Consider the following 25,551-nt stretch of genomic DNA (forward strand, 5'->3'; position numbering starts at 1 on the left):
AAAAAAATAACTATAGTAAGGAAAACACTGAAAAATGCATTTTGTAGTTGTAAATGTATAAATAACCATAATAGAGTAATAATTGAGATAAAAAAAAATGTAGTTTTATTTGCACTTTACCTTTGAGGATAGACAACGGTGGAGGTGTAAATTGGTGGCGGAAGAGAGGGAGAAGGGAAATGATAGTAAAACTTAACTTAAATAACATAACAATAACTTAGAAAAGATTAAAAAAAAGTTAGTGTTGTTTTATATATATATATTTTTCATTTTTATTCACTGCTTTTTGCTTTCTTTCCTTCACTTCTACCAGCACTTTCACTGGATAGAGGTCGCTTGGTAAAATATCTATCCAAAGAGGTTTGGCTTTGCCTACTTTTTAAAATGTTTCTAAAATGACTTAGGCAAATGTCATTACTCCGAGCAGCAATACAGCCAGTGTGAACCTTTTCGGGATGTTTCTTTTCAATAAAATCAGTCACTTTCTGATAATACCTCAAGATTTCCTTTATCGAGCGAGATCCTTCCACGACGAAGCAAACACGCGGACTGAGACCAATGAACAGAAGTGGATAAAAAATGGCACTGCAAACTAATGTAACGTCAAATGGCGCGTTTTTGTTCATATCGTGGAGCAAAAATATGTTCGAATTTCACATTGTATCCTGAAAATTTTGTATTCTGGGCATTCGTATCCTGAGGTACCACTGTATTGTAAAGTTTAAAAAATCCAGAAACAAGTTTCTTAACTTTCCTGGCAACATTTAAAACTGCATATGGTGCCATCTGTTACGACATTTTATTTAAAAACTTTTTATATACACTCATTGCCATAAAAATTAGCACACCAAAAAGGAGTTGTCATATCACTGTGGAACTTGGCATGCAGATAAGATAGATCTTAAGCAGATATGGAAATAATTAGTTGTAACGTGATGGCTCTTTGCATAATGTCAGCAGAGAATGTTAAAGTGCATCTCCTTGGCTCATAAAAAAGTGTGCAAAGGCATCCTCTGTCTATAGTTTACCTATTGAAGAGGAACACTGTAAGAGATGACTTTACATTGCAATAAAAGACCATATGAACAACTAACTGAGTTTGAGAGGGAAAGGATCATTGGGTTGAGAGAAGCCGGATTGTCATCTCGCCAAATAGCCCACCACCTAGGTCGTTCTGATAACACTGATATGTTGGAACTAGTAAACAAGAGAAAGCTCACACAGCACCCAGACTCAGGACACTCTTGGCAAACTACCAGCTGGGAGGAGTCTGGATGGAGGCCAACTATTTCATTGGCTGCTATCCAGACACAGGTAGCACTATCATTATAGACCCATGTCTGTACCTTTTCAAGGTGCCTGAGTGAGGAACATCTGGTATTGCAGTGGCCATTACGTATGCTGCCATTTACACCATCCACCCACCATCACTTCCATTTGAAGTGATGTTGCTCCTGGCTGGATTGGACTGCAATGGAAAGGAACCAGGTCATCTAATGCAACAAATCCAGATTCAGTTTGGGCACTGATAATGACCATGTTCAAGCAGCATATCAACTCCACAGCCGATGTGATGGTCTGGGATGGATCACATATGATAGTCGATCACCTATAGTAGTGATCCAAGAAGAATGACAGCTTAGCAATATGTTAGTGACATTCTGCAGCCACATGTGTTGCTTCTCATGGCAAGGTTCCAAAGAGCCATTTTCCAACAGGATAATGCTCGACCATATGCAGCAAGGATGTCACAGAATTGCCTCCACCACATTGCCACATTTCCCTGGCCTACCTGGTCTCCTGATTTGTCACTGATTAAACATGTCTGGAATCACCTGGGATGTCAAGTTGAATAGCCTAGGAGTTTGGCTGAATAGAGGACTGCTTGCAACTACTGTGGACCATATGGCACCTGTATGATTCCATGCCCACCTGTATCACATCATGTATTCACACTAGAGGTGGCCTAAAAGGGTACTAGAACCACCTTCCATTTGTAGTTTTTCCCGTAATAAATGATCCTTTTGGCTTTCATTTTGTAATCACTTACTTATATTACTTATTACACTCACACAAGTACAATTTCATTCAATTCTGAAAACTCCTTTTTAGTGCCCTCATTTTTATGGCAATGAGTGTAATTAATTATTATAAAATGGCCAAAAGCTTAATTTTGAGTAGAGATGAGTTTTATAAAAAATTGTAAATACTAATAACAAGTAAAATAGTCATTAAGTCCAACCCTACTTGAGATATAACAGACAAATCCCTTTTATCTCCCCATCCTGTCAACCTTTAACTACAAAATTTGATAGCATCAATCCCCATACTATACAAACCTCACTACAAAATTTCAGAAATTTCTGACAAAAAGCATAGGAGTTATTAAGCTTCAAAGAGCAACATAATCATGCCACACACAAACATACTAACATCCATTTATACAGAAAATCACCTGAATTTTTTTGCACTTCTCAACATTTCAAGGCCCTAGTCCAAAAATGTAAAAATCTTGGTGGATATTTTTTGACTGATCACCATACTTTCTCTGTTATGTATAACAGAACTGAGAAAATGAAGCAAATAAATAAAATAGTAATAACATCATCTTTAGACAGAATTAGATAACCTAATAAATAGGGTATAACAATTTGAAGGGCTTATCACACCAAGGCCGACTGAAAGAAGGACCAGAACTTTTATAAAAAAAAGGGTTGGTCTTTAATAATAACATATCAAATTTAGGTAAGTATGCATTTCGGGTACAAGGACCCCTCATCAGCTTACAAACACATGGTAGCAACGTAACAAATACAATACCAATAACCTGCCAATACAATGGGATAACCAACATATCCAGTGCACTGCATTTACAATTTCTCAATGTAACCCATAGACTAAAACATCAAGTATAAATTAGAATACAATGACAATGTGGTATAACATTATCTGTCAACATGACCTTGACATTGCTGCAGATCTGCTGCACTTTTTTTGGCCTCAGGGATGTCAAATGTTTCCACTGTGATGACTGCATGGTTTCTGCTTGGGTATCACCAAGCTTTTGGCAAAATTTGATGCAATATCACTGCTCATGTTGTTCAGTCATTTTCCAACTTACTGGAATCCATCAAGCACTCACTACACATCCTCACTCATAGGCCGATTGCCAGCAACTGACTCTTCCTGCAAGCGGGAAAAAATTCAGGACTGCGCATGACTGTCCCCTCCACATCTCCACCGAAGGAGGCCTCCCACACGTCATTGGTTTATGCTTAAATAAGTCACTCATATACACCAAGGTTTAAAATATAGAACTTGAGCTCATCGAACTGAAAAATCAAATATATTCACATGACCCTAACACCCTTGTGGATATTAACTTAAATGTGATCAAATTAACAGAGCAGGTGCAACTGAGTTTAAAGAAGTACAAGAGGAAGCTAAAGTGGATATGTGCCAAGCAAGCAAGTAAATAAAAAGAATAGAAAAGTAAAGCTAATCCCATATATAGTGGTGCCTCGCATAACGTACTTAATCCGTTTCAGGTGCACATCCATTATGTGAAAAGTCCATTACACAAAATGCATTTTTCCATAGAAATACATATTAAAACATCTAATTCGTTCCACAGAATACAATAACCTTACTTTACCATAAAAAAATAAAAATGGAGCAGTCACCAATTATGCCGGGTAGTCAGATGATGTGAGGAAGAGGTGGAGGAACACTTTCTTCGCACATTCATACAGATACAGACTTTTTACACATTGCAGCAGGTCTTTTTTTATTGTTTTTTAATCGGAGTCAGATTCAGGAGAGGCTACCAGAGCTAGCAGGGTCAACTCCTCTTGTTCCATCCTTTGTTTTTTGGCAGCTTGCTTCTTGAAAAACATGTCCAAAGTGGTCAACTCCTCTTGTTCCATCCTTTGTTTTTTGGCAGCTGGCTTCTTGAAAAACATGTCCAAGGTGGTCTGTTTCTCTCTCTTCTTCAACACCTGTCGGAAATGATGGGCAAGGGTGTCATTGTAGAGATAATTGATCCTGTTGGCCTCAGCTGTATTTGCATAGTGAGTGTTGGTAAACTCCTGAACCTCTCCCCATTTGACAAGGAAGTCCGTGTCAACTTTCACTCCTTCTGATGATTTCTTGTTTTATTTCAATCGAAATCACCTTTCTGTTATTTTAGAAGCCATGATTTGCATAACACTTGAATAGATGTAAATACCCTGCACTGAGTTGATATACGTAATAAACAAGGGAGCAAGCTGAATCCCAACGGGAGCTCTGTACTTCAGATATAAGGACCTTGGATAAGTTCTTGCTGTTTTTTGTGAATTAACACTTTATTTTAAAAAAGTCGCAATAAACACGTCACTGAAAGTATTGTCCATCACTAGTCATACTTTCTCCCATTGTTCTGGCAGCATTTGAATTCCATATCGGAAAAACGACACTTCTTTTGAGGCTATCCAAGAATCAACCCATTTTTGGCATCTTCATAAAAATGAAAGTGCTGCTCAGCCAGGCCATGTGCCATCAATCGGAACAAGTGATAATCGGAAGGGGCGATGTCTGGTGAATATGGAGGGTGGGGTAGGACTTCCCATTTAAGCGTTTCCAAGTATGTTTTCACCGGTTGTGCAACATGTGACAGAGCATTGTCATGTTGCAAAATCACTTTGTCGTGTCTCTGCTCATATAGCGGCCGTTTTTCCTTCAATGCTTGGCACAAACGCATCAATTGTAGTTGATAGTGATCTCCCGTGATGGTTTCGTTTGGTTTGAGCAGCTCATAATAAACTACACCTAGCTGATTCCACCAAATGCAGAGCAGAAGCTTTGAACCATGGATATTCGGCCTTGCTGACTATGTTGATGCATGGCTGGGCTTACTCCACGATTTTCTACACTTAGGGTTATCATAGTGTATCCATTTTTCATCGCCTGTCATGATATGATGCAGAAAACCTTTCCTTTTCTGCTGTTGAAGCAGCTGTTCACATGTAAAAAGACGCCGTTTGACGTCTCGGCTTCAATTCGTACGGCACCCAATGTCCCTGCTTTTGAGTCATTCCTAATCCTTTTAAACGTTTCAAAACTGATGTATGATCAACTCCTAATGATTCTGCAAGTTCATCTAGCGTCTGACATGAGTCTTCATGAAGTAATGCCTCTAATTCCTCGTCTTCAAACTGTTTTGGTGTGCCAGATCGTTCTTTATCTTCAACATCAAAATCATTATTTTTGAAGCATTTAAACCAATCTCTGCATGTTGTTTCCGACAGAGCATGGTCACAGTAAGTCTCAACAAGAATTCTGTGTGCTTCAGCTGCAGATGTTTTTTTGAATAAAATAGTGCAATAAAATTCCCCGCAAATACTCTTTTTTTGGCACGAAACTCGACATGTTTAACACAACGAAAAAATAAGTTGTTTACACTTTGGCGAAATGACACATACTGAATTTCTAGGTCGCTTATTGTACAGTGCTTCCTTACAGATGCGTCACCATCTAAAAATAAACACGTGTGGTTCTGGTAATGCCATCTGTTAAAAAACAGCAAGAACTTATTCAAGGTCCCTATATATTAATAATATATTCTAAAAAATAGCAGATTGTCATTGGCAATGGCAAAAGAGTGGAAACATCATTCACAACTTGTTCGCAGAAAGTCCATTGTTCGCCTCACGTAACTGCTGAACGGAAAGTCCATTGTTCAAGCGTATGTTATACGAGGCACTACTGTATATTCATTCGTTATATATTTATTAATGTCAATTAACAATTCACATAGCCTGGCATCACAATACACAACCAGGCACAAAATACAAGAAAGAATAAGATGAGATTACATTTATAAGCAGTGAAATCAATCATTACATGATAAAAAATTGCTAAATGCTAGTACAAGAAGTAAAATAAGATATGTACAATATATACAACTAAAGGAAGGTGGTTATATAAAAGGCAACAGTAAGTATAAATGCATAACAGTACAGGCATAAAATAATAAATTACAATACAAACAAATTATAAACACGGGATAACAAACAAGGTACAGCCAAAGAGATTTACATTAATTGATTCGAGTAACCTGAAAGTACTTGTCCACTAATTTGAGGAATAAATTGTAGGTGTCTTTATTGTGAGTAAGCTCCTCGCAATTACATGGCCAAAATTTGTTTTTGCTTCTGATGAAGATTTTGAGTTGTGTCCTTTCATGCTCAGTAATGGGGAAATTAGATATAGTGCAGACTACCATCAGAAACACCACAGATAGGGCAAAGATTATTGTTGCTGTGAAAGAATTCATGTAGGTAAGATTTGAATTTACCATGATTGGTAATAAACTAAGCACTGTGGTGGTTAAGCTTCATCCATTTCTTGCCGAGCAGACCATGTAAATTTGGAAAGAAAATTTGGACCACTGTTTGGTAATGGAGTTGTATCCCAGTCGGTCTGCCAGCTATTAACAAGGTCTTTCCTCAGCATGTACTTAAGAACCTTGTCAGGGATTTTGGAGTGCTTGACTGGAAGAAAGTGGTTATTGGCTGCATCCTTGGCCAGAGAGTCAGCTCTCTCATTACCAACAGTGCCATTATGGGAACAAATTCAGTTAATATAGTATGTATTCCTGGGGTTAGTAAGGCAGTTGTGAATCTGAGAGGCAATGGGATGAAGAGTTCTCTCCCTTTCAACATAAGACAATGCTGAGGCTTAGTCAATGGCAATAAGAGTGTTGTTGCTTGTGAAGGAAGACTCACACCACTGAATGGCCTTTAAGATAGCAAAAAGCTCAGCCCGAACGCTGAGCAGTTTGGGCTGAGCCAAAATTGCTCAAAGTGGATCTCTTCATTGTCTTGATAAATCACAAAGCTGCTGCTGACATTCCTGTCACATTTTGAGCCATCAGTGTAGACCAAGGGTGGGCAACCTTTTTTATAACATGGGTTAGAATAAATTTTACGTTTTTTCCACGGGCCATAGTAGTTAATTGACACCTTGTAACCTGTAAATTTTTAGTCTGCAAATGCAAAATAAATAAATAAATAATTAATTAATTACTACAGTCGCCCTCCATAACACTGTTGATTATTCCGTTTTATATGAATTCCATGTTGTATGAGTTGCTTAGATTTTACAAATGCGTGTACCGGGCTGTGAATGGCTCACCTATTTGTAAAATCTAAGTGACTTTAAACATAATAAAAACAGCACTATGTAGTTCGATACAACAGACATTACATTTTCTAATTGCATAGCTTTTGCACATAGATTTTCTTGATGGATGATGTGATGAGATATAAATAATTTAGAAAAATTCTGTTCTCCCATTTTTCGTTTGAATAAGGAAATGACTCCCTTATTTTTTCCTGTCATTGCTGCCACAACACTTCAGAAAATAATATTCAATTTAAACTAAACGAATTACATCGAAAAATATTTATTAATAATTTCTTCTAAACCTCTTGCGGGCCGGACAGAAACTTTTCGTAGGCCGTAGCTGGCCCGCGGGCCGGGGGTTGCCCACTGTTGGTGTAGACAGTGGAGTGACAATCTTCAGGGTGACCTTCGTTATAATGAATTGTGGTGTAGGGGCATGCAGAATGCTTAAAAGAAACCTCCCTCTCTAGATCACTGGGGGAGATGATGTCCGTTTGAAGATCAATGGCATTGTTTCCCCATTTTAGCTGCCAGAACTTTTGGTAGGAAACAATAGTTTTGTCAATGGGTGCCTGCAAGCAATAACCTGTAAGCTGGTGTTTGATGTGGAGCAGAAGGCTTTTGTGCTTAGAAGAGCCCTATGTTGGGCTGAAATTAACTTGTGCCTGGGATAAACCTTACGCACAACATCCCCCCGGCTTCCACAGCCATACGTGACGACTGGGAGAAAAATTGCATTGTAAATGATGTCCATTATATATTATGGGACCAGATCCATCTTCCACCTGATATTGAAAAAATCCTAGAAAAAAGCCCTAATTATGTTCCTGATAACACCACAGACTGGCAGAACAGCATAGCCAAAATAGAAAGAGGTCTCAGCAGTCTGGAGGAAATAAACAAAGATTACTTTAGATCAGTGTTTCTCAACGGGGGTGATATCGTCCCATGTGGGCATTTTTCCATGTTGAGGGGGCGATTTGTAACAATTTATATTTTGGGGGCGAAAAACAATTTTCTGGGCGATATAGTAAAACATTATATTAAGAATAATTAGATATTTTATTTGTTATATCATACAATAATTAAACAAACAACATTATACTAGTCAATAGTCTATTCAATGCAGTATGAATTTGGCATTAGCCTTGGCCCTGGGCATCAGAATTTTGAAGTGAAGGGGGTGATACTACGGAATGGTTTTATTGAAGGGGCGACGATTCGTTAGAGGTTGAGAAACACTGCTTTAGATGGAAAACAAACATTAAAAACAAGGAACACAAAGCATATCAATTGGAAACGAAACAGATAAAACACACAAGACAATGGTTAGCAGACAACAAGTTAATATTAACAAGAGCCAACAAAAGCAAGCATTTAGTAATAATGAAAAAACTTCATTACAACAGGACTTTGGTGGAGTATATAGAGAAAACTGAAAGTGAAAGGGTTGATCACAGCATAGTTGATAAATTGACAGAAAAGTCAAGAAGTTAGAGAGATTACCCCATTACTGCACTCTTCCTTTTTCTCAAAGGATATCTCAGGCCCAGGTGTACCCAGACTATTCAGCTTTGCAAAATCACATAAGAATAACTAGGAGATTAGACCAGTAGTCATAAAGTGTAAAGGACAAACATATAAACTGGAAAAGCTCCTGCATAGATATTTATCGAAGCAGATGGGGAAAAATCGTTTTATTATGAAGAACCCACTAAACTTAGTAAATGAACTCCAAACCCTATCTTTAATGGATGAGGAGATTGGTTAAGTCATAGACTTTGAAAAACTATATCCAGGGATGCACAACCTGCGGCCCGGGGGTCACATATGGCTCCCTTTCAATGTTTATGTGGCCCGTGGAAGGTACAGGCCAAATCCCTTCTTTCAATTGTCTATATGGATTACTCATTCTGTTGCGATGTGGGTCTGTTACCTTAATACAGTGAAACAAACCATTCCTATGTCAAGTCTATAGAGAACCTTTTCCACTTCATTGGACGATAAAATTAATACTTACACTCCTTTTAAGCTGAGATTGGCACTTTTAGACTTAAAAGACTTGGCTTTATTCAATAAAAGTAACAGAGAATCTGACACCTAGGAAAATTGCTGCCAAAACCACACCCACTTGAGCTCTTTCATCAAGTGGGCTTGTAAACAAATGAACTAAAGTAGCTATATTTTGTTTTTTAGCTCTAATTTTTCTAATTTTCATGTTGATTGACTATTTAATAAAATCTTTAATGTTTTATCTGAAACATTTAGCCATAAAATTTTTTTTACATCAACACTGGGCAGATATAGGTCTAAACTTAAAACAGAAATGTAAAAAACCTGAAGAGGGGTGCAAGTTACACAAAAATATTGCACCCGAAATGCATAGTAAATAAGTAAATAAAGAATACAAAGATAAGCTTTTGTCTCTGATTAAATGCGGTCCAGGCAAAAAAACAGTGGTTATTTCTGTAGAATTAACCCATGAAGTTTCATCAATTTTTGAGGAAATATTTTTTTGAAAAATTGATTTTTAAAAGGAATATAAAGAAAATTGCACCATTGATATATACATATCTATTACTTATAGCATAACATTTTTCCTGTGAAACTCATTTTGCTGTGTACTGTACTAGGCAAAAAAAAAAAAAAAACTGTATCAAATTGAACCATTTTTTTATATGTTATCTAGATAAATTATTCCTCTCCCAAACAAATTCAAAGTTTCAAGAATAGAAATTTTTCCCTTTCACAAAGTCATTAGCACCCAACTGTTTTATAACTTTCCAAAGTGCAGTTGAAGTTTGTCTATTTCTAGCTAATACACTTTCTGGTTTAGATATAGAATATTTTAAGTCTAATACATAACATTATAATGATTTTTAGAAGAATCAGATAGAATAAGTGATGTTAGAAGGGTCATTTTCAATGTTATCAGGAAGTTTCTATTTTGGTAAGAAATTTTCAATTTTATGCTTTGGAAAACTTGCTTATTCGTCTAAATAGCATCAAATAACATAAAAATAACTGAAAATATGCGAAAAACCATAAAAATAACGATTTTTTTGCACTTGTTTACATTCTAGATTCTGATTGGTATAGTCGAATTTGAATCAATCTTTTCTGAAAAGACACTTATTTGTCAACCTAATGCCATTCAAACTAGAAAAAAAACCAATTAGAGTTCAAAAAGGAATGTACAAAAGCTATAACAACCAATTATTTACAACAATGTCTCTCCATAGACCTAAAATAGAAAAATAATTTTTCATGCCAAAATTTTTAATTATTACATTGGCCCAAGAAAATTAATAGTTGGAATACAACTAAAAGGAAGCTGATTGCACTAAAATGTTTTGGATTTAATAATTATTTCAAACCATGTCAAGCCATAAACTTTCCAGTAATTGTCAACACTGCCTGCCGCTAAAGTAATTAGACTTAGACTCCTTGTCAATAAAGAGGGTTGTAAAAATGGTCTGGCTCCCTGGTCAGCAAACTTAACCTGGCCCTTTTTCAGAAAAGGTTGTGCATTCCTGCTATATCCATCCATAAAATTGGATTCATATTATCATGCATTAATTGACACCTTGCACAGATTAAACCAGATGTGTTGGCCTACCCGGAAAATATAGAGCTGCTTGCAAACTTGATGTGCTTCCATTCTACAGCTTTGAAGGCAAGATATATAAACAAAGGAAAGGAGTGCCTATGGGCAACCCGATGTCCAATTTACTCTGCTATGCAGATTAGAACAGTTTACTATTAGGAATTTTAGATAGAATATAATCTTATACAAAAGATATGTGGATGATGTATTCATTTTATGGAAGAATGACAGAAGAATACAACATTTTTTTGAATTAGATAAATTCCAACAAAGATGGTTTAAAACTAAAATTAGAGCAACTTAGTAAAACAGAAGTACATTTTTTAGACATTGGCATTTCATTCAAAAATGATTCCTTAAGCACAAAGGTATATACAGGGTTCCTACTCAAATTTTTGTTTTGAATTCCCTGACTTTCCCTGACCAACTTCGTCCAAATTCCCTGACCCTCACATTTCTTACAATGTGGAATATCAACATAATAAAAAAGCATTGAGTACATCTATCCCTCTTTTTGCACAGTTGATATGTTTCAAAGACTGCCACATTAAAAAAATATAGTACATACATCCTGTAGAAAAATGTTTGATAGAATCCACAACTTTAATGTAATAAAAAAATAAGCAATTTACAAACAAAACATGAGCTTTTTTTATCATCATTTATCGTTATTACAGTACTTGTATGTAAATATAATAAACACAAGGTGGCATAAAATCAACAAACAGTATTCTTTGATATACAAATAGTACTATACTGTGCTTAAAATGAACTCGTGACTTAGAAACACAAAATTTTAAAACCAATCTTTCAACAAAAAGAGTAACTTTTTTAAACAGCAACATAATTTTAACAAAAAGTTAAATTTAAAAATTTTTAAGTAAAGAATTTTTTCTCTCGTAAAAAAGTTGATAATGTAAAAAAAAGAATTGGTTTTCTTTTGTCAACCACATTATTTCAAAATCACATAAAAATAAATTGTATATAAAGAGGGATAAGTGTAAGTTTATACTATAGCTTCTCTAACAAATGTATCTAATTTATTGTAAAATCTTTTTATTTTTTTACAAAATTGACAATCAAAATACATATCACCCATGCACATCATGAGACCTGCAACCTGCCATGAGACACATGAGGCAGGCAGTTACATACAATGCAGCTCTGGATCCTATTTACAAAGAGAGAGCAAATAATATCACCATCAAGCTGGCTTACAAAAGGAGCCCACACATCTTTTTCTCTCTCCTCAGAAATGTCAAAGACCTGACAGTTTGGCAACATTTGCTCCATCCCCTTAAGGACAACCAAACCAGAAAGGAGTTGGAGTATGTTGGAGCAGCCAGCAGGCAGGTTGCCTCTCACTTAAAAGCACACCATACAGACATTTCTAGAGGCCAGTTTTCCATCACATTATGTCTCCGACCCATGTGAGGGTCCATTTGGATAGGACTGGGATTATCCACCGAATGTCTTACAGACAGCAACTCTGTTACCTTGAACTGCTAGAAATACACAAGGCAGCATTGAATAAGGCCATCAATTTTAAGGATGGCAACACATTCTCCAACACATACTCATAGTTTATGGGGAGTGGAGGAAAAATTTGTATGTATGGGAACTGTCTCCTCCATCAGCAAATGACAAAAGTTTTGAATTGCTCAAAAGTGTGCAGTTCCAATTCCATCTATAGCCTGAAGATGTCCAATTGAATGTAGATGAAAATGTTTGAGTGAATAGTAAGTGAAATTTTGCTAGTAGCTAAGCTTTTGTGTTGGTTGATTCAGTACATTTTAACCAGCATTCAGATGTTGTCTATTGCAAAATATATTAAGTTACAAAAGAAATGTCAATTTTGGAGTGTCAAAAGTAGATCCAATGTAGAGCCCCTAATATATTAAAAAAACACACATTGCTTATAATGAAACATTTATATGATGAATAAACATGTAAAGGAAATTAATTTGAAAGCAATAAGATGTAAGAGTTTCTGTATGTTGTTTAATGAAACCTGTATCAAAACTTTGATTTTTTTAACTATACTATGTATAATATCTTCCCTATGGCAATAAATATATGCACACCCCATTTGTGGTTGTTATAAACAGTAAGAAAACTGGGCTCATTTACATTTAAAATAAAAGTCATTTAATAAATAAAAGTTCTCAACTTGAGCTATGGTTTACAAAAAAAAAAAAAAACTGGCTCAATAACTGTAACAGTCATCTTCATATATGTCTGAAAGCATTACTCTTCCAAAAAATCACAGGCAACAAATTTAAGGATACCTAGCATTTGGCACACATTGCTCAACTGGACATATAAATTTTTTGATGCTTTGTGTATTGTTCAGTTAGCAATATGCAAACAAAAAAACTATAAAATCTTGTGTAGTCTCTGCATTGTTCAAAACACTAAAAATGGCACAACATAGGCTATGAATACAAGTATGTTATAATATCCTTCAGAAATGACAAACTGAAACAGTTATACCACAGACTGCACATAAATTGTGTTTTAACGAGTCTACTGCCAGAGCCTTCCTCAGAAACTATGAAGAAACTGATTCTATCACAACTGGATGCAATAATGTCAGATTGCCAATGACCATTTTCAGGTAAGAACTACTTTATATCAGCTTGCCATGAAATACTGACCTAGTACATTTGTGGAAGCTACAAAACTGTGGAGGAAACAAATAAGCCAGTTGTCCTTCCAGTCTTATGTGGAAATATCGAATGTAGAGTCATCCACTAACAGAATGAAGAACTCACCCAAAACTGTGTGTAAATCAGTAAATCAAGTTTCCAAGCATGGTTTAAATGTGAGGATATTTTAAGTATTCTGTATTGGTGATTTGGCTCTGTATGATGGGACTGTCAATGTGCAATGCTACTAGGCAATTCTGACACAGCATTTACTGTCTTCCATAATTATCTTCAGCCATAGGAAAATACGATTTTTCAACAAGATTTCATCAAACCACATACTTGCACAATCCACTATTACTTGGTTTTGCCAACATCGAGTCCAAGTCTTGGACTGGGCTTCCAATTCGCCCAATCTGAATCCAACCAAGAACCTTTCATATGTCCTCAAAAAAGCTGTAAAAATGCAAGCTCTGAACAAAAGATCATCTGACGAAATTCTTCAGAAGAGTGGACCAACATTCCACAAGGACTTTGCCATGCCTACATTACATCAATGCCAATGCCATTTATGTTGCAAATGGAGGACCCACAAAGTGGCAGTTGTATGCAAATGCTGGGTGTGTTTGAATTTATTGCATGCAATTTTTCAAAAACAAAAACTTATACTGGAAGGAATAAATAATATAAATAAAATAAACCTTTAACTATCCAGCAATAAAAATGTTTAAAACCGGTTGAAAACGTTTTTATTAAACGGCCATCTTCAGTTGAACAAATATTTAAAAAGAACACTAAAAAAAGAACGCATGAAATACAAATTAAACAGAAACCGAAATGCGCATGCGTAATTCATCGGACTTGCATTTTCTGAAAATCTATAAATAACTTGCAAATAACATAAAAATAATAAAGCCACCAAAAAAAGGGGGGAGAAGAAAAGACATATCTACAAGGAAGAGATGTGCCAATGGGTAGCCCTACATCTGCTGTATTATGTGAATTAGTCTTGCGTCAGATGGAAAGCAATATCCTGCCCATGTTTCAAAACGAAATAATATTATACTCAAGATATGTAGATGATATTTTCATTCTATGGAGAAATGATAACAACATGCAACGTTTTTTAAACACAGTCAACAATAACTCATATGGTTTAACTTTGGGTCTAGAGCAAGAGAGTAGTAATAATATTAACTTCCTCGATTTATCTATCAAATGCAAGGAAGGAGAAATCTGGACAGACATTTATCGCAAACCAGTTTATCAACCTATCATTATTCCCAGGAATTCCATTGATCCTAGGCACATTAAATATGCAGTGATTCGGGCATAGATTAAACAGGCATATACGCATTGCACGAGTATCTATGATACTCACAAAGAGTTGGATTACATTAGGAAGACAGCAATGCAGCAAGGTTATCAGAGGGGGAGGTGGACGAGCTTATTACAAAGTTTCAGAATCAGAATCGGCAGCATCCCAAAAAAAATGGCCCAGGAATGAAGAGTAGTTCTTAATTATTTTCCTTTTTTAAACAAAATGATTAGGAGGGTGGCAAACAGTAATAATCTACAAATAGTATATTGGCGTAATCCGATGATCTACAGAATGTTAAGAAATAATAAGAGAAAGGAAAAGCGAAATAATTTACCAGGAGTTTATTCTATACCTATAAAGGATCAGCGGTTCAACTCGGACCTTGTTTACATGGGTGCTACTATGCGGCAGTTAAAACAAAGACTCAAGAAACATAAATACTCTGTGAGTAAGAACATAGATGCCACAGTGCTCGCAGCATTTGCCAAACAGCAAGAGGTCGAGGTATATTGGGATCAAGCCTCGATCATTAGAACCGCGAATTCCAGACAGGCAGTGAAACACCTTGAAAAGATAGAGATACACAAGGCACACATAAATAAGGGATGCATTAATCATAGAGATGCAGAAGGGTTATCTTATGCCTAGAAATCCTTTTACAATAATGCAGATTAACACCTTGCAATCAACATATATTCTCCCCCCCTTTTTGGCAGCTTTATTATTTTTATGTTATTTGCAAGTTATTTATAGATTTTCAGAAGACGCAAGTTCAATGAATTACGCATGCGCATTTCGGTTTCTGTTTAATTTGTATTTCATGCATTCTTTTTTTAGTGTTCTTTTTTAATATTGGTTCAACTGAAGATGGCCGTTTAAAAATGGTTGAAAATGTTTTTATTAAACATTTTTATTGCTGGATAGTTAAAGGTTTATTTTATTTATATGCAATTTTTCATAACAGCAATGCTTTCAGGCATACATAAACAAACATCTTCAAACTCAATGTATATACATAAGCCAACAACTACTAAATTACATCAGGGCTATTATAATGCAATTATTTTAAATTAATTACTAAATAATTTTTCATGAAAGGAAGGTATTAAATGCCATCTCTTATTAGATTTAACAAGTAAAATGGCAAAACTGATTTTTGGGACAAGACTATATCTCAGACTCGGGGCTCAATGCGATCGTTCAAACTTCGCCGACCTCTGCCACAGCCACGAGACATTTTTGGTGAAATTAACCTATCCAATGTCAAAATTTCTGTCCATTGCATGTTGCCCCAAGATGAATTTTTGTTGATGCCTAATGAAAATTTTCCGAAAAAATAATTATGACTATTGTATCGTCCAAAATTATTTTTTTATTTTGCACAAACAAAATATATATATTAATAAATGTAAAAACAAAAAAAATTATATTTCAGAAGTTTGTTTTAATATAAAATTATAAATGACTAGTGTCATCTAGTTTCAAAAACGTTCTGATGCTAAAATGAGAAATCTCAGGTCAACCTGTTGAGGTCAGCAGATTGCGACCAGAGAGGTAAATGAACTTTTTCAAAGATTCATTTGTCAAAATTCAATTTCGCAACGTTCGCATTTCCAACTTCCCAACGATATATGGATGCACAAATCTTGCATTTTTGCCTGTTTGTAGAAAGAGAGTCGCCATTTTGTATTTTACTTTGACTCTGTTCTCAGTCCTGAGTACCTACTACCTACAAGTCTGGTTTTTTTTTATGCACACATGATTTTGGCACCTAATACTCTGTGCCAAATTGTAACTCCTGACATGTACTCCTTCATACCTCTAAGCTGGTAACCCATGATGGCACCATAATTTTATAAATAAGATATAGTCTTGTCAATAAATAAAATTACATTAAATAATTTAGAAAATTCTGGAAGAAAAGAATTGGCCCAAGCAGGACTCAAACCTGTGTGGATGCATTGCCAGTTATGCCACCAGAGTCTTCATTCCAATCTCCTCTTCCCTATATTTAAACATAAGATATCCATCGTCAGTACATACAATGCTAGCTGGTTATCACACAACTCCCAGCATGGTATATATATATTATGTTTGTATAGGCTATATACAGTATATACAAACATAAACCAACATCTATGCTTTCAGGCATGTATGGATATGCCTATTATAGCAATTGAGCCAATTGTTTTTGTAAACCATAGCTCAAGTAGAGTACATTATTAAACAAATCCAGTTTTCTTACCATTTCTAACAACCACAAATGGAATGTGCATATATTTATTGCCATGAGGAAGATATATGGGTCTGAAAAATTCTCATATACTTTAAAAATTTGTACAAAGTCAATTGAAGGAACAAAATATAATGTAAAGACTCAATAGGAAGAGTAACACGCCAAATTAATATATAATAACAAAAACAAAGACACTGAGTTCAGCGTTAGATGCGTTTTTTATTGCTAGTACTTTCAATGAACTTATTGTCGTCGTCCTCAGGCGAATACAGATATTTACCAAAAAATTTTAAACAAAAAATAATCGAATGCAGAATATAACGCATAAGATAAGCTAAAATTATGTTAAAGCCGTTAAGAACACGAAGTAAATATTTAAACATAATTCAAAAACCGAACGAGCAGAAAGCTCCATGAAGTGCGAGCTGGCACATGCGCGGAGCCATGCTCACACTACATGCATACTAGAGACTGCTAATACTCGCTTAAACGCTTATACAGCGTGACCCATACACTAGGCAGCTCGAGCGTAGGGGTGTTGCAAGTGTCCAAGGTGGTAGTGAGGAGAGATTCCCATATAAAAACAGTTTTTCGATCCTTGCAGCTCTTGAGCATAACCGCTTGGGACCATAGCAGGTTGTAACCCTGCTCAAGCACCTTCCTTGCGAGCTCGGTGGTGTGTCTTCCCCTCCTAACATCGTCTTGGTACTCATCAAGGCAGTTGGAAAGCATTCTAGTGGTGGCCCCAATATATCTTGTGTTTACTCCCGTTGCCTGATTTTCCAAAGGTACAGCATAGACCCCCAATTTCTCAAGGGTGGAAAATTTGTCTCTATCATTACAAATAAGTTTGCGTAGGCTTGGAAGTGGGGTTAAAGGTAGTACAAGGTTGCGCTGCTTAAAGATTCTGCAGATGCGTAAAGATAGGGGTCCAAGGTAAGGCAACGTTATTTGTACCTTTGAAGACTCTCTCTTGCTGCATAAAGTAGTGGTTGGAAACAGTGCTTTCTTTACCTTATTGAGCACATGCGTAAACTTTGCACGTGAAAAGCCAGCAGCGCGTACCGCCAAATTGATGATATCTAACTCGACATTTATCAGCTCCTGCATAGATGACATCCAGTAAAAAGAAGTAGAAGGGCTATCCGCATTATGCAGCAGACTCAGGCCCTTGTAGAAGTAGGAAAGAAGTAGGTAGGAAAGTATGAAGAAGTAGCGGGAAGAAGAAACTAGTGTGATAGGAAAGTGGGAAGGAGACCTGCATAGATGACAGTAAATAAGCCCTTCAGACAGGGATGCAATGGCAGTATTAACGTATTGAGAAGGCTGAAAGGCCTCTGCTGGTATAATGTGCGGAGCTATGCTAGATTTGTGATGGACCGAGAATTGTAGTCCATCCGAAAATTTACATATATGCAAGTCTAAGAACACTACTTCCGCATCGCTTTCTTTCTCCCAAGTAAAATTGATGGAAGGATATATACTTGCGAGTTGTTGCATAAAGACGAGGAACGACTCCTCTGTGCCTTCCCACGCTATGAGGATGTCGTCAACATAACGCAAATACAGCCTCGGGTAATGGATGGCAAGTGGGGAATTGAACGTTCTGTGCTCAATCTCTCTCATAACAAGTTCCGCTAGGATAGCAGATAAAGGGGAACCCATGGGAACCCTTTGTTTTTGTAAAAAGATCTTTTGGTTGAAACGGAAGTAATTGTGCTCAGTGACGAAGGTGAGGGCATCACGTATATTGAGCACCTGTTGGATGTTAAAGCCCTCTTTTAGAAGCAGCGAATTAGCCAGCATTACAGCCTCAAAGGTGGGCACTGAAGGATATAAAGATATTACATCTAGCTTGTAGAAGGTATAGGTGTCTGGCTGTAGAGCCCCAATACTCGAAGCGATGGTAGATTTAGCAGCTACAGAAGAGGGAGTAACATATGGGGATCCCGGAACTATTGCACGAAGGAATTCGGCAAGCGCTTTTTCTAAATAGTAGGTGGGATGAGACCGTTTGTTTACCAGTGGACGTAATGGCCAGTTTGTCTTATGTGTTTTTGGCTGAAAGAACAACCTTGGACACGCAACATTGGAGGGGGGATCGAGCAGCCCAGTTAGGGTTGAGGAAACATCCGGTAAGGCGATAATTCTTCTTGCCTTCCTTAATACCATCGGCATAGGGTCCTCACTCATCTCCGAGGAATGTGACTGCGTTAGAAATTCATTGGCCCTGGTTAAAAAGTCATTCTCTCTGCACAGCACAAACCTCCGGTCCTTGTCAGAGACTAGGAGTCTCAAGTTGGCTTTGGCAAGGAAGTGTTCTACCACTCGACGGTCCACAAAACCATTGGGCTTGCCAGATCTTTGTTTTGCTGTAGCAAGCTTCGTAATTACGGACAATTCCATTTGCAAACATGTAGGGTCCTTCTGGCAGGACTTGAGTGCTGCTAACACAGCTGGGATCAACTGGGAGAGGTTGGTGTTGGTAGGCAGGATGTACTTAGGTTCCTGCTGTAGAATTTTATGCACTGTGTTGGGCACGTTTTCATCCGTGTAATTATAATATGGGATATTCACCTCCACTTTTCTTTAATTGTGCGACGAACGTGCTAACCACTGAAGCTTGTTGTTCAATTTCATTTCTAACTTCTGGGCAAAATAGGATGCTATACTTTGTATTTTGACTAACTGCTCATAGAGTAAAGCTGGATCACAAGCTTTGGTGAACTGCAGGTGTGTTGCATAGAGGCTGAGCTCCGCCTCTACAAGGTTCTTTAGTTTGTTCCTAATCAGCTTTGTGAGAAGAGACTTTTCCACACTTGGAAGAAACCATCATAGACACGGTGGAAATGCCTTGTACTTAAACGAAATAGACTTTGGTACTATCTTTTGCGTTCTGCAGTTTAACTGCAGTTTTCGTTGAAAGTACTAGCGATAAAAAAACGCATGTAATGCTGAACTCAGTGTCTTTGTTTTTGTTATTATGTAAAGACTCACAAGAGAACTGAAAATAAGTTGAAAGTTGTAGGAAACACTAAAGAAGTTGAAGTATCTCATCTTTCTGAAAAATTTATGGTCATAAGCATTATAAGAACTACTCAAGTGATAAAGAATTCAAATATTTAGATGTAAAAAATGTCAAACTTTCTTTAAGTCAGAGCCAAAGAGAAGTGATGTGAAAGATTATGCGTCAGAACATGAAAGTACTGTTAAAATTGACTGACATTACAATATTTACTTTAAAATTATAAAATATATGAAAGAAAAATGTCTTCACAAATCCATTATTCACAACACAGCAGCAACACACATTCTCCACCTACAGATGACAACCTCTTATTGGAGGTTACACTTCTGAAAAATAAGGCATATTTTGTATCTTCCATGTATTTTATATTTTTAAAATAAAAGTATGAATTATAACAATATGTAGAGATGATAAAGAATTATGTTTATACATTGTTCTTGTCAAAATAAATATGAACATAGACATTGCACTACAATACAATTTCTCAATTTAATATGATTGGGTCATTAATTAAGGAAAAATGCAACTCAGTGACCACACCAATGCCAGGTTGAAATTTCAAGTTTAGGTTAAATGAATAAAACTCTACAACTAATCAGTTAATGACTAATTTAATTTAAAATTATGAATAACTTTTTAAATAAAAGCCTTTCTAGTTAAAAAAATCATGCTTTAACAGCTCAAAAATATTTGATACTGTTGAAATAAAATTAATTTTGGCATTAAAATTTTAAATAATTCACCTGCTAGCATTACACAGATGGAAAAAAGAAAATTATTTCCATATTTTTAAGCATTTGCATCATTAAAAATATTTATAAATATTTTCTTCCAAGTTTTTCTTTTTACTTATTGAACTTTTCTTACATTAAACTACAAAATTATCAAGTTCACACAAATAACGTACTAAATTCTTTGTATATATGTTGTTAGAAAACAATATTACTTCAAGAAGTCTTAAAAAGTATTTATTTCCTTTGGATTTTTTTAAGTCATTTAACAAGCTTATCTTCAAACATGTACCTTTTAAAACATACACAATATACTTCTGAAAATAAAACTAAACAAAGTTTTAAAAATATAAAAATCACAAATTCTATAAGATTTTTTGAAGTAAAACAAATTTTTTAATAGCAGTGATTTAAACCAGATGGAGTTAAACTATGCTGACAAATAAATTGTTTTTTGTTCCAATCAAAAAAAAAAAAAAACTATATGAATGGCAAAAAAATATGCATTTAATTCTTTTAACTAGAACTTTTCTGCAAGTATTACACTAGTTTTAAAAATTATATTTTATATTAAAAAATGTTTTATTAAAGTTACATCAATTCAACATTTTCTTTTTAAAAAAAATAATTACTTTCTATAATTACTTTGATATATTTTTTTTATATTTCATATAAATATTAATTATAACAAATTATTATAGGTAAAAATTATTTATTATGCATTTCAAAGATTTCAACTTTATATGACTAATATTTTCAAAAATAAGACAACTTAAAAACATTATAAATATTCCAATTTACAGTAAAAAGCATAAAATATGAAATGAAAATTTCAAAATTATCTTATTAATTTAATACACACTTCAATAAAGTACTGAGAATATTCAAAACAAAAATAAAGCTATTTCATCAAGTAAATATATCCTATTTGAAGTACAGTACATGAATACTGATGTTGGATACCTTTACAAATGCCATGATGATATATTGGACTATCATGTTATAATAATTAGATATACATTTCATCTTTATATTTTAATCTAAAATCAGAAAACTTATACTAATTATTAATGTTTTCAATGGATAAAAGTTTTCTAATAATTCAAGTACTGTAAGAGATAGAAGTACTTAAATAATTTCATATCTATCAATTATTAGGTAATTTACTGGAGATTTTGTTAATTTGGTATTTATATATATGTTTATAAAACAAATAAACATATATATATATATATATGTTTATATTTAAATTTTCATTAATATGTTACTAAAATCCAATGATGTATAATAATGTTAGTAACAAATATTTATTTTGTGTAACACAATGTTTTTAAATAAGTAAATAATTTGAAAAGAGGCATGAAAATTTTAAATTACATAAATTTGTTATATTTAATGATTGCTTTTATACATATATATATAAATTGATAAATTTAGGGAGCAATTTATCATTATAAAACAACAAAAATGTCAATAATGCCAATAAAATATAAATTCCCCAAATAGTTTGGGACATTATACAAACTTTTCATAAACTCGTCATTCACTTCAATTAAAGAAACAATCTATCATTTAATAACTTAATAATGATTTTAATACTAAAGATCTATAAAATACTTTCAACAACAAAGTATACATATTACAAAAATTAAATTTTAGAATCTAAATATACAAAATATATAATAATTTCAAATTAAGTGAAAAGAAAATGTAGAAATATAGAGGGAAAATGTAAAATAATTAGTACAATAATAAAAGAAATAGGCTTTAAAAGATTTGATGAAAGTTACTTTTAGGCCATTTATTTGTGTGTGTATAGAAATTATCTAAAAGTAACTTCTACCAAAGATTTATCTAATCTTATAATTTGACAAAAGGAATTTAAAATATATAGTGTGAAAAATATATTAAATTAGTTTAAAATAATCAGCATTTCATATATATTTAATAAAATAAAAATTTTAAAGTCCATCAACGAAATGACAAAAGCATAATCATTCTTTATTCACATTTTATGTGAACACTCAATACCATTCTTTATTATTATTATTTTGAATGAAACAATATATTTAAACAAATAAAAGATGCTATATTTAATGGCTGATATAACTTAATAAACTTTTACCTTCCATGAAACCAATCTTTGCAGACATCACACTGTATCATAAAACAAGAGGGATCATACGGCTGACCACAAATGCAATATACTTCGACTGAGGACATCTTTGACCGTCTTTCCGGAAGTAAACTCGCGCATTGTCTGATGGGAAACGTGACGTCACGAAGCAAGATGACGAAATTGAATCGCTTCCCCCCTCGGAAAAAAAATTCAAATCTATTGTACTACGTTTAATGAATTATCATATATTTTTAAAATGATTATATATATTTTTTAAAACTACTTTTTTATTTCAAAATTTCTTAATATAAAGAAATTTTCAACTAAATTTCTGTAAAAAGAATTTGAGTGTATTATAAACATACATATAGACTGGTGTGTGTATATATATATATATATATACAGTATTATGTATATGTATGTATATAATATATATAAAGCTGAAAAACCGGATTCGTTCTTTCTTTCTTTCTGTCACTGTATGCCAAAAATGGCTACTAGGGTCGCTCCTAGCTATTATTTAAATTAACAATAAATTCAGTATATTCTTATTTGATGCGGTTTTTTGCATTTTTGGCTGCGTTTTAGAAGGGTACGCTATGAGAAATTCAGTATATTATTATTTTTATTTGTAATAGGAATTAATTAATTATATCACGGAATGACACCGCTGCTGCTAGAACGCCCACTAGGGAGCGTCCCGGGCTACTAGAATAGAAGGATTAGAAAAAAAGTGTACAGGTAGGCCTCCTACAACGCAGTAGATACGTTCCTTGAAAATACCGCGTTGTGGGAAATAACGTTATAGGATAGTGATGGGCAAACTTTTTAAAGAGCGGGCCAAAGGAAAAGAAGAAAACTTTAGGCGGGCCAATATAATTTTAACCTAGCGCTGCATCTGAAAATCCAGGTGGCGCTATAAAAACATGTGCAGGCCGTCCGCCATATTTCTTTTTCTCTCTTTCGGCTACGCTACGCACGACGAGTGGATGTTCTGTACCGAAGCATGATTGTAACCGATCGAGCTTTTACTCAATAAGTGTAAAACAAAATTTTGTACATGATTGTAAATAAACTTTCATGGTGATATATAAAGCTTCGGTTATGCACCACTTGAGTGTTCGTTGATTATATAAAATAATATAATCAACGAACACTCAAGTGGTGCATCAACCACTACAGCCTGTATTCTTTTTTACTCGTCAGATTAGGAATAATGTCGCGCGGGCCGGATAGAACATTTCAGGGGGCCGCATCTGGCCCGCGGGCCGTAGTTTACCCATCACTGTTATAGGAGACACCAACTCAATACAAAAACTGGGATTCGGTTCTAAAAAGAGAAAAACTTGGCGTTTGAATGGCGTTTTTTGAATTTTTCAAACCAGCCATTAGTAGCCACGAATTTAGTAGGCATTTTAATTTAAATGAATCTACTATTCGGTCGATTAAGCAATAGGGAGAAAAGATTAGAAATTTTGTCGCATGCGGATCATCTATTCTTGCGAAAAATGTTACTAGTCCGAGAGCAACCTATAATGTAAAAATGGAACAAAGCGCTAATATTATGGGTAGAAGATATGAACAAGAAACGGTTGCCTTTAAATAAAACTGCACTTAAGCACAAAGCCTTAAAAATATTTGATTATTTAAAACAAATGGGACAGTCGTCAGCTGCAGAGGCGCAGCGTGGGTGTCAGCCGCCCGGGGCGGAGGAAAATTTTTTGCCCCCCTATTTAGGTATCTCAATTTAAAAGACTAAAATTCAGTTTCGTCACAGAATAAGTAATGAACAATTCCGTGCTCATTTCAATCGGTCCGAATCGTAGGTGCGACAAAAATATGAAATGAAATGGTTCAAATTTTTACAAGACATTATTATTATTTATTGTGAAATTTTTCCGCCCCCACTATGCTTCGCCACTGGTCAGCTGATGAAACTAGTGTTAATATCAGCTATCCGCTCTTGATTTTTAATTCGATCCAAAATTTCTATCTTTAAGAGTTATAAATTTCCTTTTTAACGACGGTCCTTTCTTTTCATTCAGCATTGTTATGGCTAAAACTTTTTCAATCAGTTTTGTGGACAGTAAAAATCGCAAAAAATAACTTTTATTCACTATGTTGTTAAAAATATACACCCAATAGAAGTTTATACTGTATTTTGGGCCATTTTTGCTGTCCCCACTTATTGAAACAGTATAAATGATGGAAAATTTAGTGATATATTTGAGTGTTTACGGTAACTGATGCACATCTGTCTAGAAACCGGTCTTCCCCTGAAACTTTCAAGGGAATAAATAACACGCCAACGGCGACAAACAGCTGCTTTCAAGGACATTTAGTTCTGTATGCCAAACTGCGGTTCGTATCACGTGATCCGTTGCGATTTTTCTGTTATGTGAAAGATAATTCGTTTCTAAATACCGTAAACCGTGTTATGAGAAAATTTCCACATTTTTCCAACCGCGTTGGAGCGAAAACGCGTTGTAAAGGTACAGCGTTGTAGGAGGCCTACCTGTACTTCGTCTCCGCTCATCTGTGGAGACCAGACCCTAAACACTGGGAGTTCGGGCATGGGTTCGCGCCTCGCTCGGACAGGCTGGCTACGCGGAGTTTTTTCCGGGTTTTCTCCGCGTCCGTAACGCCTAAATAGAGGCCAGCTCCCCCTAAAAGTCTTCCCGGAAAAGCATTATT

The 25,551-nt window shown here is 35.0% G+C and overlaps 1 protein-coding gene across 1 annotated transcript in view; it reads right to left on the reverse strand.

Annotated features, from left to right (window-relative positions):
• Window positions 1–23,012, reverse strand: part of LOC111630442 (lysine-specific demethylase 7B-like) — a 65,171-nt gene extending 42,159 nt beyond the window's left edge. Inside the window, exon 1 of the mRNA XM_023374547.1 lies at window positions 22,864–23,012. Coding sequence (XP_023230315.1) covers window positions 22,864–22,961 — 98 coding nt within the window. The 5' untranslated portion in view covers window positions 22,962–23,012. The remainder of the gene's footprint in view (window positions 1–22,863) is intronic.
• Between the last annotated feature and the right edge of the window lie 2,539 nt (window positions 23,013–25,551).

This window comes from Centruroides sculpturatus, unplaced genomic scaffold (assembly GCF_000671375.1).
Source record: "Centruroides sculpturatus isolate CEXI.00-Female unplaced genomic scaffold, Cexi_2.0 scaffold383, whole genome shotgun sequence".
NCBI classification, from domain to species: domain Eukaryota; kingdom Metazoa; phylum Arthropoda; class Arachnida; order Scorpiones; family Buthidae; genus Centruroides; species Centruroides sculpturatus.